We start from the raw sequence: 16,306 nt of genomic DNA, 5'->3' as shown, positions 1-16,306 counted from the left end.
TCCCTTCACCTGTCCCCATGTGGCGTGGCTGTTTGTCACAGCTATTGATCACATGCAAACTTCAGTTTACATGCGTTGCTTGTGACCATCCTCAGAAACTCAGATCTCCCTCTGACTGTTGGCGGCTAACTCCTGAGGACCCAGAGCTGTCCCTGTGTGTCCAATGGAAATGGCCCGTGTCACCATCAGTCCACAGCCAAGCTACTCCTTGGCCTCAAAGATGCCAAAGCACCATTCCCAGGAGACACCTCCCAGGGAGACAACCAAAGTTGTCAAGTACACCGGGTGTAGACTGCCTGCTTGCCATGATAACATTACACCAGAAGTACTCACAGAAAAGTAAACGTCCAAATAAGAAGGCCCTGATTCCTCTGATTTCTGTGCAACAGGAGAGTGAGCACAAAGGAGTCACTGAGTATTCCTAGCGAGTGCCCGTGAATGTGACACTGCACGTGCACAGCCTCATCTGATGCTCACACCTGTGAGACAGGACTTTATCTCCCCATGTGGAGAGCAGAGCTAACACCACCTAGTCAGTGGGTGACTCACCCGAGACTTGCACTCAGCTCTGCTTGGCTCAAAATCCACTCCCAGCCCACATGCTATATGTGCACACCCGTGTGTCCTGAGACACACACACTCAGTGGGACTTGAATATTTGTATGTCTGCTTTACCAGCTTGAAGTTTCCTTGTAATTAGTCATTTCTTTTGGAATGTTCTCGAATCATCATCCCCTTCTTCTTTCTCCATACTCTCTTCTTCAAAGACTGCAACTGTCTATCCCATGACTTTGCCCAAATCTCTCTTAACTGTGCTTGTGATGCAGAGAAGGACCCTATGAAAACAGAGATATGAATTAATAACCATATTCTCTTAAGCCACACTTTATTCCAGTCCAAGATTTACCCTGGGAAGGAAAGGCATTCCGTTACTTAATATCTGTGAAACACAGTAAAAGGTAACAATCTGGCTATTGGGAACTATAGCTAAAATATTCTCAAGGTGCACAACGGATGCAAAATGGAGCCTCCAACACCACAGTCAAAGCAGTGACACGAGTTTGCTGGATTTTTAATCACCATTTAATGATCATGTCATTTAGCACATGCCAGGCACTATGCTAAGGCCTTCACCACAAATGCTGACCTCTTTCAGCTCCATACACCCCATGAGCTGGGAGCTGACATTCTTCGCTTGTGTGGTGAGGAAAGCAAAACCTCAGGCATGTGGCTGGTGGGGCCAAGGTTGGGAGTCTGGCAGGCTCTGCCCTCATGGCCAAGTATGCTCCATGACACTCGGCCACCTCTCCTGGTCCTGGAGTGCACAAGCCCATCCCCTGCCATGGACTCATGGGGTGTCTCTGAGACAGTACTGGCTTCAGTTATTTTCTTGTATCTACACACAGCTTTCCGCTGTTCCATGACCTTCCATGCAGGGTGACCCATCTGATCTCCACTGTCACACTTTGAGGGAAGGAGGGCACAGGAGGCCAGCGAGGATCCAGCTCTGTGTGGGGACTTCCCCCAGGGAAGGATTTTGAAGTCATGGATTGATGTATAAATAATTTGGCTGAGCACTAAACATATGAAGAAAACATGGGAATACATCTCTGGAAAGACTTGCTAGACCTAGAAGGGCCACCTCGTTCTCAGAAAATGTTAGAGGAACCCCGACATCTCCAGAACAATTAGAAGACAAAGGGCCAGGATTATGAGAGGCTTTCCAGAGTCAGGCTGAGAAGAAGCCTCACTGGAGAAAGGTTTAGTGAGCCAGCTTGCTTGCTTTCTTTTGCTCTCAAACAAAAGGGAGAACCCCACGAACGCATCTGCGGCTGCAGGGCTGGCGTTTGGCGCCCCCACGCTGCGGGCTCACCGACAGGCTCTGCACTCAGTGCTGTCCCCACGTGATCCTCGCTGCGTCTCATTTGCTCTCCTTGTTTCTCTTACAAGTGTGGTGGCAGATGCTGCTGTTTTTCACAGAAATGAGGAGGCATGGGTGATTTTCCTAACATATGATATCCCAAAAGCAAGAATTGTTCTGTCTGGATCCAGTTTTTGACCGATAAAAGAATAATGCTGTATCTCATGGAATTAGATGCATGGCTCGTCTACGCATGTTAAATTCACACATGATCGCAAAGCTGCTTGCTGAGGAAGACGACTTCCTTACATACAGCTCGCACAAATCTATTCTAGTCAAATTTCTTCTCTTGCAATGTGTTCAGTTACATTTCATGAGGACCACACTCACTCAGCTAAGGGATAGTATTAAGTGGCTTTTACTCATAGTGAAACCTCCCCTCCCTGCTGTGATTTCCAATTTTACTCATATATAGGCTCAAAAGGACCAGACAAGGGGGAGAGACCTGAAATGAGGACTTTGCATGAACCACCTCTGGGACCCCACCATGTGGAGACTATGGGCCATCAGCAGAAGCTCTGGGGAGCAGTAGTCCAGAGCAGTCCAGTCCCCAGTGCTCATCCCCATCAGACCAAGATGAAGCCCATGTCTTCATTCCTCCTAGTGAGTTCCCAGCTCTTCCTCTCCCTGTTGTGGCCAAATGTGTGGAATAATCCAGTTTTAAAAAATTAATGCTATAAATGGCCAAAAAGATCCTGGTTCAAGCCATTTAAACAATGTCACAAGCAGCTGCCCATTCATTTCTCTGCACATGATCACCATAGGTCACTAAGGGGGGAAGAAAAGAGTAAATAACCTATTAGAGTTCCATAATATACACACAGCCTGTGTCTCAGATAACAGGAGAATCAAGGAAAACAGAGGAGGAAATGCAATGTTTAGACTTGAAACAGCAGAGCAGAAAATTGAAATCAATTCATTACATCAGCCTACTCTGGTTTAAATAACAGAAATATATTCCAGACAAGCCCAATCCCTTCCTTTCAATTTATTACATTGATTAACACCTCAAACCATTAGTTCCATCTGTGTTGTGTGTTCCTTTCTCCATGTTGTCCCATGGCGCGCTGGGGATATGACATCATTTGCTTTGAAAATCACTGGTTCCAAGAGAAGATTTAGAAAATACAAAAAAAAAAAATTAACTCTTTGAACTGTATTGGTTAAGACACATAGAAACACCCAGGGTGCCTTCATGTAGCTTTAAATTACATTTATGTAATTCTTTATGATTCAATAAAATATTAAGGTTTCCCATTTCAGAATCTAACAAGAAAGGGCATTTTAAATGTAAATGGAAGTTATTGAGTCTATTTAGAATGTTGAGAAGGATTATTTGGGGCCATTATTTCTCATATTCTGCACAAATATTTAGTGGTAAAATACCAGACTTGACTCTATGAAAAGGTCACAAATATAATAAAACACCAATTCTGTACACTGTCCCTGCAGCTCACACAACTACTTCAAGAGCAACCTGGACTGGTAGGAAGAACCAGAATTGACTGTTGCAGTGAGCCCCGAGAGAGGACGGATGACTCAGGTCACCCTGCGGCACCGCAGTCAGGCGCGGGGCCTGGAGGCTACTTTCGGGAAAGGCCGGCTACCCACGGGCTCTTTTGGTCTCCAAGACCATCTCGATTCAGAAAGCTTTGTCCTGGTTGTAGGTAGGCCAGGATTAAAACCAGCAAACTGTTGAAAGAAGATAATAAGCATCGTCTGCGACCACAGCATCTCGGGGTCCGCTCTCCAAGCCCTTTGAGAGCTCCTTTATCTCACAGCGGTCCTGTGGCATCTTTCCCCTCATTTTATAGAGGGGGCTCTGGAGCATTAAACATCTTCCCAGATGTACTGGACACTGTACAGGTGCAAGCAGAATTGGAAGTCTGATCTTGTGCTTACAAATGTCAGGCTTTTTTTCTTTTTTTCTTTACCTGTATTTTCCCAGTAATACCCTTTTAAATATTAATACAAATGTTCCCCAAAAAGTTTTCTCTTGAACATAGAAAATGAACATTGGAAAATTAAAGTCTGTGTGATATCCACCAGTAAAGAAAATACTGTATGCCAAAATTATTTTACCTAGGAACTCTCTTTGTTTGTTTGTTTGTTTGTTTTAATGGTAGCAATCAGCCTTCCATGAAATTCTGAAAAAGGTACTTTCCAAATCTATGCTGCACCATGTCTGTTCAGGACATACTAAGTATGCCTTTGGTGTTCTCGCACCATAGGCATGCCCAGGAAAACAAAGGGAAAAATTGATTCTGGTGAGAGCATTATCTAAAGAGCATTTTCACATAAAGCTCTTCTCTGTCCCCAGGACCTCTCCACTGTCCCCTCCTCCTCACCAAGCTACTCCCATACCCTTTGTCGAGAACACCAGTAAGAACGCATTTGGCAGAGCAGATGTTAGCTCAAAATATCGTTTGGCAATACTTTCAGGTCTCCTGCCCAAGTTCTTTGATGTGGGCTATTTAAAATTAAGAACAATGGCTGGAGATGAAAGAGGAAAGAGCCCTCTTGCGCTATTTCTCCGACTGTAGAAAGTAACAATTTAGCATCATATGTGCTGATGTAGTGAGTGACAAACGAACATCTCCAGGGAAACCTTTGTTCTGGTGTGTTCCACCCAGTAAAATTGTCTGATCAAGGGAAGGGAATATTAGCCACTAGCCTTATTCTAAATAAGTTATGTTTGTTTACATTAGTGTTCTCATTTATTTTTGAAAACCAGTAAAAAGCCAAGTTAACTCTACCTTTAAATTAGCTCTCTGGAAATACAGACATTACGGTGAATTGAGAACTGAAGTCGTTGTAAGTTGGTATGAATGGTCTGGACCCTAATCCAAGGGATAAATTTTTCTTGTCTTTAGACAAGTCATGAAGGATAGAGGAAAACACTCAGGATGGGAACAAGACGGCTGGAATTGGGGTTAAAAGGTGCCCTCTGTGTGATCGCACCTCATGAGTCGGGTCCCTCCTTTGCAGAAGTAGAAGGTGAGGTCAGTGACGTCAGCCTGTGTGACTTCCCCCATGGAGCCTTCTGTCCACATCTGGCTCTGCCACCATCTAGGAACGCAGCACACATCCAGACGCAAACACTCGGGGTCTTCGTGAACTTAGTGGGAAAACGAGGATGAGGAGGTCTTTCCTGTCCTCATCTGAAGTTTGTTCTGAGGAAGGAAGGTGAACTCAGAGTGCTCAAGACTTATAAATAGAGACACAGTCCTCTGTTGCTGCTGCATTTAGTAACAATGGGAGCCATAATCCATGTTGACAGCTGACTCCTCTCTCTATATATAGATGAGATGTTTATATTTTTTTCATATATTTATATATTATACATGCAAACATAAACTCACTGAAGCTCTGAGTCACTATTTAATATATGTCTCCCATCTCAAGAAGCCTTGTAGATATTCACAAAATTAACCAGTCTCAGACCCTGGAATTAAAAACAGCCAAGCGCAGTGGTAAAAAGCCCAGGCTGCAAGGTGGAATGACCATAGTGAGACTCTGACTGATAACCCATGTGACCTTCGTCAAGTCTGTTAAATTCTCTGAGCCTCAGTGTTGCCATCTCTACAGCAAATCCTGTTTCAGTTCTGCTCTCCTAGATGTTTTGTCAAAATTAAATGAGAGTCACTATAACATTTAAACTTAGCAAGCCTGAGCATGTGGTAAGTACTGCGATGCAGCAGGCAAGCACATGTGTCCCGGGCTCTGTGCATGCCGGGCAGCTACAGAGATGCAGTGTTGGCTCTCATGGTTCTTACAGTCTATGGAGAGATGGACATTCCAAAAACACAAAAACATCACACAAAACAACTGTGACATTACAGTATGCATGAGTGACAGTGGAAATCATGGGGCGCCATGATAAGTCCAGCAGGGGAGACCCAACCTGTCTCACCTTGAAGAAGCTCCTTCCGGGGCAAAATGTGTCACTGGGGAATGAGGACACACTGCAGGCAGCCCTGTGCCTCGGGTCCACCTGAGCGGCCAGCCCATGGGTTCACACAGGTGTGCAGCTGGCTTCTCAGCCAGCCCTGCTCCTGCTCGGAACCCCACTGCTCATCCTTTGTTCTGTGGGAAGAGCAGGGACTGAGCACAAAGTAGCTGAACATGCACCAGGATGTCTCCAATGGGCAGTGGGATGAGCCTGGCCCCAGAGCCTAACTACTCCTCCCAGGCCTCATCATTTCAGACTGCCAAGCAGTGCTGATGTGGCCCAAGAAACAGGCAAAACCCAAAAAGGCTCATCAGAAGAGAGGCAGATTATCAGCGTTGCTCACTCTAAGCCCTGCTTAGGATAACAAAATGAAATGAATTAGAAACCTGCTTGAGTTAAAGTATTTGTCCCTGTGAATCTCTCTGAAAGCCTCTCTGCCTGTGATAAGAAATAAATGTTTTTGTTGCCCAGATGTCACTCTTGGGTCATCTATTATTCATTATCTTATGCAAAATAATAATAATGATGATGCTGATGATGATACAGAAAACAGCACATGTCTCTATTAAAATGATATTAGCTTTAATTATATAAAAAATAAATGACTTGGGAGAGCTTCAAGAAAAGTAAAGATTTGCCAAGATTTTGATATTAATTAACTTTTAAATCAGGATCGAAACTAGGTGTTAAAATACAGGTTCCAATTTTGCTCTCCACTCCCCAAAAATCAGAAGAAAAATATAACTTGGAAGTTCTATTTTCTACCTATCATACCTACTCTTCTAATGAAACAGGGTCAACATATACTAGTCTCATAGGTGGCATCTTTGCTTGTGTGAGGAGGGGATATGAGGGGTCGTTAATACGTGCCAGTAGCAATGCTCAGTGACTTCACATTTGTTTGTGGAGCTTGTCTGAAGTATCTTCCTCGGGTGACTTACTTCCATGATGGGCTTTCTGCAGACACGTAAGTAGGGCAACTTTGGATTAGTGCAGCCACATTGTGTGAAGCCCAGAAGTGTCACGGGCAGAGTCCTGCCGCTGCATTTCTGGATATCGTTTAAGCTCTCAAATATCATTTATATTTTAGAGAGTAAGCGGGTGAGCCTTGTACTTGATCAACATTTGCTAGAAATTATCGTTAGCACCGAGCTGTGATGTTGATGGAGTGGAGTTTGTTGAACACAGCACAGAAGAAGGACACTGGTGTGACTGTAGTCATCATTTTGAAAGGACCAGGCAGCTAAACAGTAAAAGGAAAATGCACTAGCCCCGTCTCTCTGAGGCCCCCTGTACTATGTTCTTCTTCTCCCAAAATTATTTGCCAGATCGATTTAACGAATAGTCACAGAGTAATTAACATACACCTGTCCCTGTTTATTTTGATTCACAAGTAGGAATGAACCTGTGAACAGCTGCTGCTCATCTTCATCCTACAGAGGGGGAAACTGAGGCGTAGTTAAAGTCACAGCAGGATTTGAAATTTAACCTTTCTCTTTCCCTTTCTTTCTTCTCTTTCTCGTGTCAATGAAAACTGAGCTGTGGTCTGTCAGCTCACCACATACTGATGCGTGAACATTCTAATCACTTCCAGTGTTCCCAGGGGCATTATTTCTTCTTATACAAGGAAAATCACCTGGATCTTTCTAGGCCCATACGGAGCTTGAAAGGGTGTGTATAAAGCAATGACTTATACAGAAAAATCTGTGTGCCATTTTCATACCACATGTTAATGTGTGCTAATGAATTCTAGAGTGGATTTTTTTCAAATCATTACTATTATAATTGACAGTTTATGTGACTTAAATACAAGATGCAGTGATGATTGCTGGATTATATTTCTTCTTATATTCTGTTAGATTTTTAGGGTTCCATAAATATAGTCTTAAAATGTAGGACCTCGCTGGGGGGGGGGGGGACAATGTTCAAAACTATTTCAATTTGCAATGCAGCTCTTTGTAAATGTTACTTTCTTCCATCCAAATGTTACATTTGGCAATAAAATTATCAGACGAGGGCCCTGTCTACCTTTCGTGTTATTGTTCCCTAAATAAAGCAACACACGAAATCTCTCTCTGTGAAAATCAGACTTAGATTCTAACGCCTCATTTTTATGCAATATTTTTCTTTTGCAGAGGGAACAGCCAAGGGCCGTGAAGGGGGAAAAAAAAAAAAACCCAAAAAGAAATAAACAAGCAAACAGACAAGCATGCGGTCTCTGAGAAATAAATACCCCTACAGAGGCTGTCTCCCAGGAACTGCAGATCTCAGTCCCTTCCTGAGGAAGTGAGGTCTTCGGATTTCTGAGAAAGATATTTCCCCCGGACACAAGACCATTATAGTGAATTAACTAGTTAGAAACTGTGGGGTCGGAGAAAACAATCCCTGCATCCTTCTGAGCGCAGCCGGCAGCTGTCCGGGTGGTTGCGAAGGGAAGGAAGCCTCCTGTCTCAGGGCAGGGTCCTCCTGTGAGCTGCCCCTGAGGCTCCTCGCAGATGTAAACCGCTCTGTGTTCCTTCTCTCCGGCAGCCGCCTTCCTTCCTCCAGGTCCTGGGCAGCTCCATCCGTCCAAATGCGAGCTGAGTTTGCAAGCTGCCGGGGGCGGCGGGGCTGGTGCCGCTGATGTCAGAGCCAGAAGACAGTTGTGATTGGATCTAATTAGACCTTGCAGCAGCAAATAGACAAGCTCCCTGCGTGATTGGCTTCAAAGTGGCTGGTGCCAAACAACTAGCAGAGGTGCAAAAGTAGCAGCCCTGCGCCGGGAGCCCAGATCCAGAGCAGCCCGGGAGAGCGCAGCCGGGCGCCCAGGACGGCCCTGCCCGCCGCAGCCGAGTGGCAGAGAGCGACCGGGGAGCGGGAAGGGCGGGCTGCTCAGTCCTAAAAAGTGAGCCCGCGTCGATCTGCAGAAGCGCCCGCGCTCGGCAGCGGCCGCGGTCGGAGAGAGAGCGGTGCCGGCGCTCGAGGAAAGGCTCCTCGCCGGTCCTGCGCCTGGGTCTCGGCCATGGCATCGGTCCTGGGCAGCGGCAGGGGGTCTGGAGGACTAAGCAGTCAACTCAAATGCAAGTCCAAGCGGAGGAGGAGGAGGAGGTCCAAGCGCAAAGGTAAGAGCGCTCTCCGCGCCCCGCGCGCCGCCCGCCCTCGCCGCCCGGTCCTGCTCGCGTCCCCGGCTCTGCTCTTTCCAGCAGCTTCACTTCGGGACGCGGGTGGGTGTCCACTCAGAGCAGGGCGCTGAGGAGCTCAAGTCCCATCGTAAATGGCCGGGGACCTCCTCGAGCCCGAGGGGACTGTGACTGAGCTGCGCTCAGAGCCCGCGGAGGCGGGGAGGGGGCTGTGGCCCAGGGCTCCGTCCTTCGCAGCGACATCCCCTTGCCCAGGCTCCACAGCCCCCACTCCACGCCCCGGGCTGGCACTGTCCTAGACCCCACTGGAGGCCACGTTATCACTCGGTGCCTAAGGAAACACTCCCTTAAGCCAACATCCTGCAGAACCGGGGAATGAGCCCTCGTGCCAGCCCTTCCCGTCCAGATCGCCTCCGGAGGAATGGGCACCCCCTCCCCAAACTGGCTGGTGGTTTTTGCTTAGTGTGACACCCTGTCGTTTTGTAAACACTGGGACCTACAAAGAGCACAGGGTTTGTCCTTGGAGAAATAAGCAGAAATTAATATATGAAAAGAGAAATAAACATTACGTCTTTTTAATGGCCAAAAAAAAAAAAAAAAAAATCTGCAAACCAGAGAAGGAGAAAAACCAGCCGACACGGTTGGTCCTGACGAACTGTCATGTGGTGCCTTGTTGCTGATCTTGGAGACTGGCTGTGCTGAACTTAGCCAGGGCCACTGCCAGCCAGGGCTCGCACACAGGGGCTTGTGTAAAATTAGCCATTGCTCAGATAGGAGAGGCACTGTCCCAAAATGCCATCGTAGCCTGCATGCCTTCCACAGAAGAACTGAAAGATTCTTCTAATGCCACCCCGTCTTTCCCAAGGAGAAACTTGTGTTATTGCCAGTTCCTCGTTATACATCTGCAGGAGAAAGTTCACTTTATATTATTATTATTTGAAATGTGTCAGTTTAAAAAAAAAAAAGTGAATATGGAGCGGTTGGAAAGACACAACTAAAATGTCTCCGAGTTCCAGCTGTTCTCACGCAGGGTGCGTTGCGGGACAGGGTTGAGGTCACACATCCTCCCCGGGGAACATTCGTGTTTGTAGTGGCCTGAGATAAGTTTCTGCCAGATCGTTTTTTCACCGCTCTCCCACAGTCCCCGAGTCCTTTATCACTTCTCCCAATAACAGAAATTAGCCAGACAGTTTGAAGACATAAATGTCAATAGCAAACAGTCATTAATTATGATCGCAAGTCGGGACGACTGGGAGATGTGGCCTGACAACAACCTGAAAGGTTTCAGTGGCCTTGGTTTCAGAATGGGGGTGATCGTGTCATTCTGGCTTAACTCTCAAGCTGCTACAGCGTACGGTGGCTATTCACGTTGTTCTTTGAAAATATCACGTTGAAACAGACCCGAGAGTGTCTCCCAAAGATAATGCTAGCAAAAAGTGACATCGATATTGAGACAACCGTGGGGTGGAATAATAAATGTGACTTTTAAATGGGGGGAAAGGAAACATCTTTATTCTTCAAGTGTTCATATTTCCCCACTTTTTTTGTTTAGTCTATTTAAATATTTTAAATGGGAGAGTGTGGAGTAATATTTCATAATAATACAATCTATAGAAATATAAGCCGATAGAAATTGTTGCCTTTCTCCAAATATATTTGCTTTATCATTAAATGTCAGACATGCTAGTTTAGACAGCATTCAGTTTGGGGGGGAGGAGAAGAAATCTGGAGAAATATTTTTTTTTTTGCTCTAAACTTAACTATAGCAATTCAAAATAAAATTCTTATAGCAAATATTTCTGTGCTTTGGTCATTTTGAATATACTGTCTCTTAATTTTTTATAGCTAAAAGTTGAAGTGGAAAAGAGAATTAGGATTTCTACACCAATTCCTATTACGGGCAGATTTGGGGGGGTGGGGACGATAAATTTCCTCTGGCACCAGCTCACGGCTATCCTGGTAGGAAAGGCAACTCAAACTGCTAAATATTCACTTGTGGGAGAAAGTTAACAATATAGCTGTACATGATCAAAATAAAAGATAACATAGCACGCTATGGGACACATTAATTATTTACATTTTCCTGGGAATAGATTGGTTTATATACAAATCCTAATAATTACAGATGCTTGTTTTTCTGTTCTATAAAGAACAACAGTGAATTTAAATTACCTTCTAATTGTCATGAATCTTAACCGTCATTGAATAGAATAACCTCAGCTTTTAAGCTTATCTCGTATGTACACTCGATACTTACCACAATTTACAATCCATGTGTGTATGGATGACTGTTAAGGAATTCTCGCAGGACTCTATTGGGTACTAACTGAAGATACTGATGATAAGCACGAAGTAAGGGCTTTTCTTATGCGTGAATAAATACCATTAAGATACATGTTGATCTTTTTGTCTATGATTTGAATATTTCCACCTATTCTAATGGACGAGAATCAGTTTTGAAAATGCATCGAAACTTAGTTTCCTAGTGTTTTGAAAAACTATTCATTTTCTATACGTACGTTCTAAAAGTGGATTTGGTATGATATGCTTCTTTTTATTAACAAAACAATCTATCAACTCTGAAATAAAATGCTCTGTAGCTACAGCCTAAGTGTGGTAATGCTACAATACTTTCATTACTGTTAAATTCTATCCATAGTCTTGTAAATAAAATACCTGCTTGTGCAAGGTACTTTATAGCCACCACACCACACAGAAGGTAGTATGTATCTTTAAAAAAATTTTTTTTAATAACTTAGTCACAGAATATGACTTTCAGGTATTAACCGGCAGGAGTCTGCATTTCTCTCTCAGATAAACTTTAAAGAAGAGTCTCAGAATAAATCTCCCCACCCTCCAATCCCATTTCTGTTATTTTATCACGACCTAGTGCTGTATAGTTTCTCATTTTCTTAGTGTGTTATTTTTTAGTTGGGAATTTCTCCTAGAAATTATTTATAAATGATTTATATTTCTATGCTAATGAGAATTGCCAAATTTTGACTTGTTATGTGGGAGAAAGACAAGCAATTAAGAAAACTGTAGGAAACACAGGGAAAACATCTTGTTTTTACATAGACTACAAAGCAATGTTCACATCCCATGAAGCATGTGAGAAAGGTCGGTTTATACTGCTTCTATTTCATTCAGAGACTTTTAGAAAGTAACAGTAGCACTTACAGTTTATGGACGCTGGCTGCTACCTGCCGTCAACAGATACGATGTAGTGCATTTCTCACCGACAGTACCAACAGACTGCACCTCACTTTACAGTTCTTGGTAGAATTATGCAGTCAACTCTGTATTATGTGGTTATATAGGGTAATTCTGCCCATGTTAGAAAAATAGTTAGATGTGTGGATATTATCAAAATATATACATTTTAGCCCAAAATGATAAAGGTAAAAGTTTGTTTTCTTGTTAGTATCAGATCAACTGGGTAAAATAAGAGGCAGAACTCTTCAAAACAGTGTAGTGTATAAAAATAAAGCACTTAAAAACTTATCGGTTAATCTCTGAACCATGGAAGACATTTAGGGTAATATGTTTGAGAAATTCCATAAATATGTTTTCAGTTCTTGAAACAGTGCATATATTCTCTTTTGTATATCTGTTTTTTGTCTTTTGTCAGTGCATTTTTTCCAAAAGGAGCAATACTTTGAAATGCATTCTGCAAATAAAATATTTTTAATATTCTACCCATTACTATACCCAATGTGTGAAATGACTGAAGTTTCTAGAAATTTTTTAAAGAAAGTCTCTCTCAAGACAATCCTATTTGGAAATAGATTTGAAACCCATACAAATTTAGCTGGTTTCACAAAGTAAATTAGGGGTAAGGTTTTCATTGAGGTGTGTCAATCTTCATAAACTAGAAGGAAGAAGGAACTTTTCGAAATGCTATCTAAACAATCATTTGGCAGGTCAGTAAGATTGGATTTGAGCATCGGCATATGACATTTCTTTCTTTGAGGCATTTGACAGCAAATTAAGTTAACTCTTGAAATTTAGATATTGTGTCAGAGTGGTTGGTTGTACGGAGTTTTAGGATATCGAATAGGAATTTTGAGAGCACAACACAAGGTAGCTCTATAAAAGTAAAGTGATGAATCTCAGGAAGGTAGTGGAGACAGGAGCAGGTTGCTGGATGTGGTGAAATGCAGATAAAAAGTTGGCAAAAGGGACAGAATGAGACACCGGCTTGTTGTGAAATGAAATTCCATGAAAAATTAATGAAATAGAAAGGTTGTGCTCGGGATGAGGGCAGAGTGGCCAAGAGGCTCTCCATCCCCCACAAGGACGGTGCGCTCCTGGCCTGGGGCACACAGCCTCCTGCACCACCGGCTGGAGCCGACATACTCCGCTTGTCTCGCTCGCTGGCAGCTCAAGAGGAAGGACTGGATTTAGTGATAAAATCAAATTGATTAAACCGTTAGGCAGCATCTAATTGTACGGAGGTTTTTTTTCTTCTTTCTCTTTTTAAAAAATTTGTGTTAGTGCCTCTGGTTTCTAGTGACCCGTGTAATAACAGTAATTTGAGATTGCTTCGAGGGCATTAGATATAATGAGTGACTGTGAATTTAGAGTAAAAATATGGGGCTCATGTATGCATAGCTAAATGACGGGTGACTGGTGTCTGCAGATGTGCCACCCCAGAAGAGCGTTATGTAAAGAATCACAGAATAAAGAAATTGTATTTTTCTTTTTCAAGGCATGGAAAGATAACTTCTGCTGTGAAAATATTCAATGTATAATTTTTAAACTGCCTATATGTTACCTATACACATATATGTTACTGTCTATGTATGTATGTATACATATATATATATATATATACAGTAAAGACAGCTAAAACATTTGAATGGTTTTTATACCTGCCTGCTTCTTTTTCTAAAATGCTGGAAAATGAATGTCATTATTTCTATATATGAAGAGTTTTGAACAACTCCTAAAACCAAAAATAATTTTGCTACTTTGCTCTTCACTATTTAAAAACACTATTTCTAAATAGATGGTGCAATGATAAATTTTGTTCCTAATTACCATCTAACAAGATTTCTAAAAGGACAATTTTTCACATCATAAGCAAGATTTTAAAAGCCCTTATTGCCATTTTTAGACTTAAAAAAGGGAGGGAAGGTGAATGCCAAGTGAACTACAAAAAGCATGCATGTCCTTCATAAGATATTCAAACTACTGGGTGTAAAGGCTAAATAAATAAATCCATGTGGTTTTATGATATCGAAGAGAAAACCGCACAGCCACGTACACCCGCTGACGTGTAGCCGGGAACCCTGATTCACGTTGCCAAGTATTCTTAAATAGAATGAAACTAAATTAACCCCTATCTTTACAATTAAATGTTTTTTCTCCACTCAGAGAAATACATGGTGTTAAATACTTGATTATGCCAAGACTTACTTATTCCTAGCTGCTAACGTAATTCACTTAAGAATGTACCAATATCAAATAAACAGTTGTTACTTTCAAAAAGAGAAGAAAAGGATTCTTTGTAATTTTTTGACCCACATATAAATCTGATACACTTTTGTGAGACCTTGGAAAAGAGAAATAAAAAGGTACATTTAGAAATTTCACAACTTAGAGCCAGGCCTAGTCTGTCTGCATACATATCAACCTCGGTGTCAAGCCACCCTCGTTCAGTGACTAAAGCTGAGCGTTTGTTTATTTACTTGTTTTTTAAAGGCACGGAGGAATCTGCACAGGATTTCTCAACCGACTTTGTTTAAGCAACCTCATAGCAAACGTGGCTCTTAGGCTCTAAATCTCCATCTCCAAATTTATGAGTGAATCCAGTTCCCCGAGAACCACATCCAAGAATTAGCAAGTTAGAAATTGATAGGTTTGCTTTTTAAGAGATCTGTAATTTCCCCCAAAATAAATTTGGCCACTTACAAAGATGGCAGACTTTTTCTGAAGAATGGTATATATTTGAAAATAAGGAGTTAATCTGAGTTGCCTGGGTCCTCTACATCTGCTGTGGGTATTTAATCATCTTTTATTCCAGCTATAGGTATTGAGTATGAAGGGCAGCAAAATAATTACGTTTTATTACTTTATTGATGGGGAATGAATACAATTAGTATCTGGTTTCTGGTAAGAAAATAACCAGTAAATGTCCTCTTTGTGTTATAAAATACATATATATTGGAACTCAACTATCATGCATCTTTAATTATAAAAATAACAATAGTCAACATTCATTTTTGAATCTAAAAATATAACAAACAGGTCATATAAATTTTATATTTATATTAGAGAGGAGATTTTATACCTGATTAAGAAATGATGTCCAATAAATGAAGCATTAATTTAACAAAGAAAAGTAGCATTTATGTTTAAGATTGAAGAGAATTATAATATAAATGCTCTCAGGTGACTTTCAGATTTTAAGATAATTTCTTTTGGTTCCCTAAGAGATGAAATTTTGAAAGCTTTTTCAAGCCGTGTACATTTAAAATTGTGGGACTGAGGGTGGCTTCATGGAGCGGCTTTCGATGCTGAGAGGGCAATTAGAGCCCTCACGTTTGTGTAACTGCTAATTCAGTTCCAACATGAATATTCACACGAGCCTAAGCAGAAAGCGGGAAAAGGCCTCTGTCTTCCACACCTTGTGTGACCAAAACCCCGTGCATCAGAAGGAGAAATTCAGCAGAGCAGATGCAGAGGTGAAATAGGGCAGTTGTTATTTTTAGGGTTAGTATCTGTTCACTCATATTAACACTTTAACTCAAATCTGGTTACATTCATTCCACTCAGCGTTTTTACAACGGTGCCGACACATAACTCATTTATAAAACAGATTCTTTCTGTGGCTGTTGTTTTGCCATTCAGATAATAAGTAAAACTAATACTGCACAGAATATATTTGTAAACCTTCTTTTCTGGGATCTATAATAGATAGAGTGAATCTCGTGTCTACATACATGACAGCTCAACACTTACAGGTGATTTGCACATAATGGAAAGTATTCCCTTAAATACCTTAACCAGGATGTGCTTTGGAGAATGTTACAGATTTAATTAGTCTTTGCTGCTCCATTTATTTGAGATGAAATCCCTGATTCCTGTTTCCTGCTGCTGATAGATGAAAGATCTGCCTCATCATTTTGTAATGTCTTCCATGATTTCTCAAATATGTCTTCTCAAATACAGTGTTAAAATAGGACAGGGAGGGACTCAGTGCTCTGAAACTGGAGTCTATCCCTAGTTGAAAATGCTAACCCAAGTCAAATCCCTTCTTATGGTTACAAACAAACAGAAGTTGGGATGGTTACTGTTTCTAGGAAGCAG

The 16,306-nt window shown here is 42.1% G+C and overlaps 1 protein-coding gene across 1 annotated transcript in view; it reads left to right on the top strand.

The window, feature by feature from the left end:
• The first annotated feature begins 8,868 nt into the window (after positions 1-8,868).
• Positions 8,869-16,306, top strand: part of ADARB2 (adenosine deaminase RNA specific B2 (inactive)) — a 474,444-nt gene continuing 467,006 nt past the window's right edge. Inside the window, exon 1 of the mRNA XM_063100614.1 lies at positions 8,869-8,974. Within this exon, the coding sequence (XP_062956684.1) occupies positions 8,875-8,974 (100 nt within the window). The 5' untranslated portion in view covers positions 8,869-8,874. The remainder of the gene's footprint in view (positions 8,975-16,306) is intronic.

The sequence above is a fragment of the Cynocephalus volans genome, chromosome 6 (genome assembly GCF_027409185.1).
Source record: "Cynocephalus volans isolate mCynVol1 chromosome 6, mCynVol1.pri, whole genome shotgun sequence".
NCBI lineage: Eukaryota > Metazoa > Chordata > Mammalia > Dermoptera > Cynocephalidae > Cynocephalus > Cynocephalus volans.
This window is presented reverse-complemented; position numbering and strand designations above follow the sequence as displayed.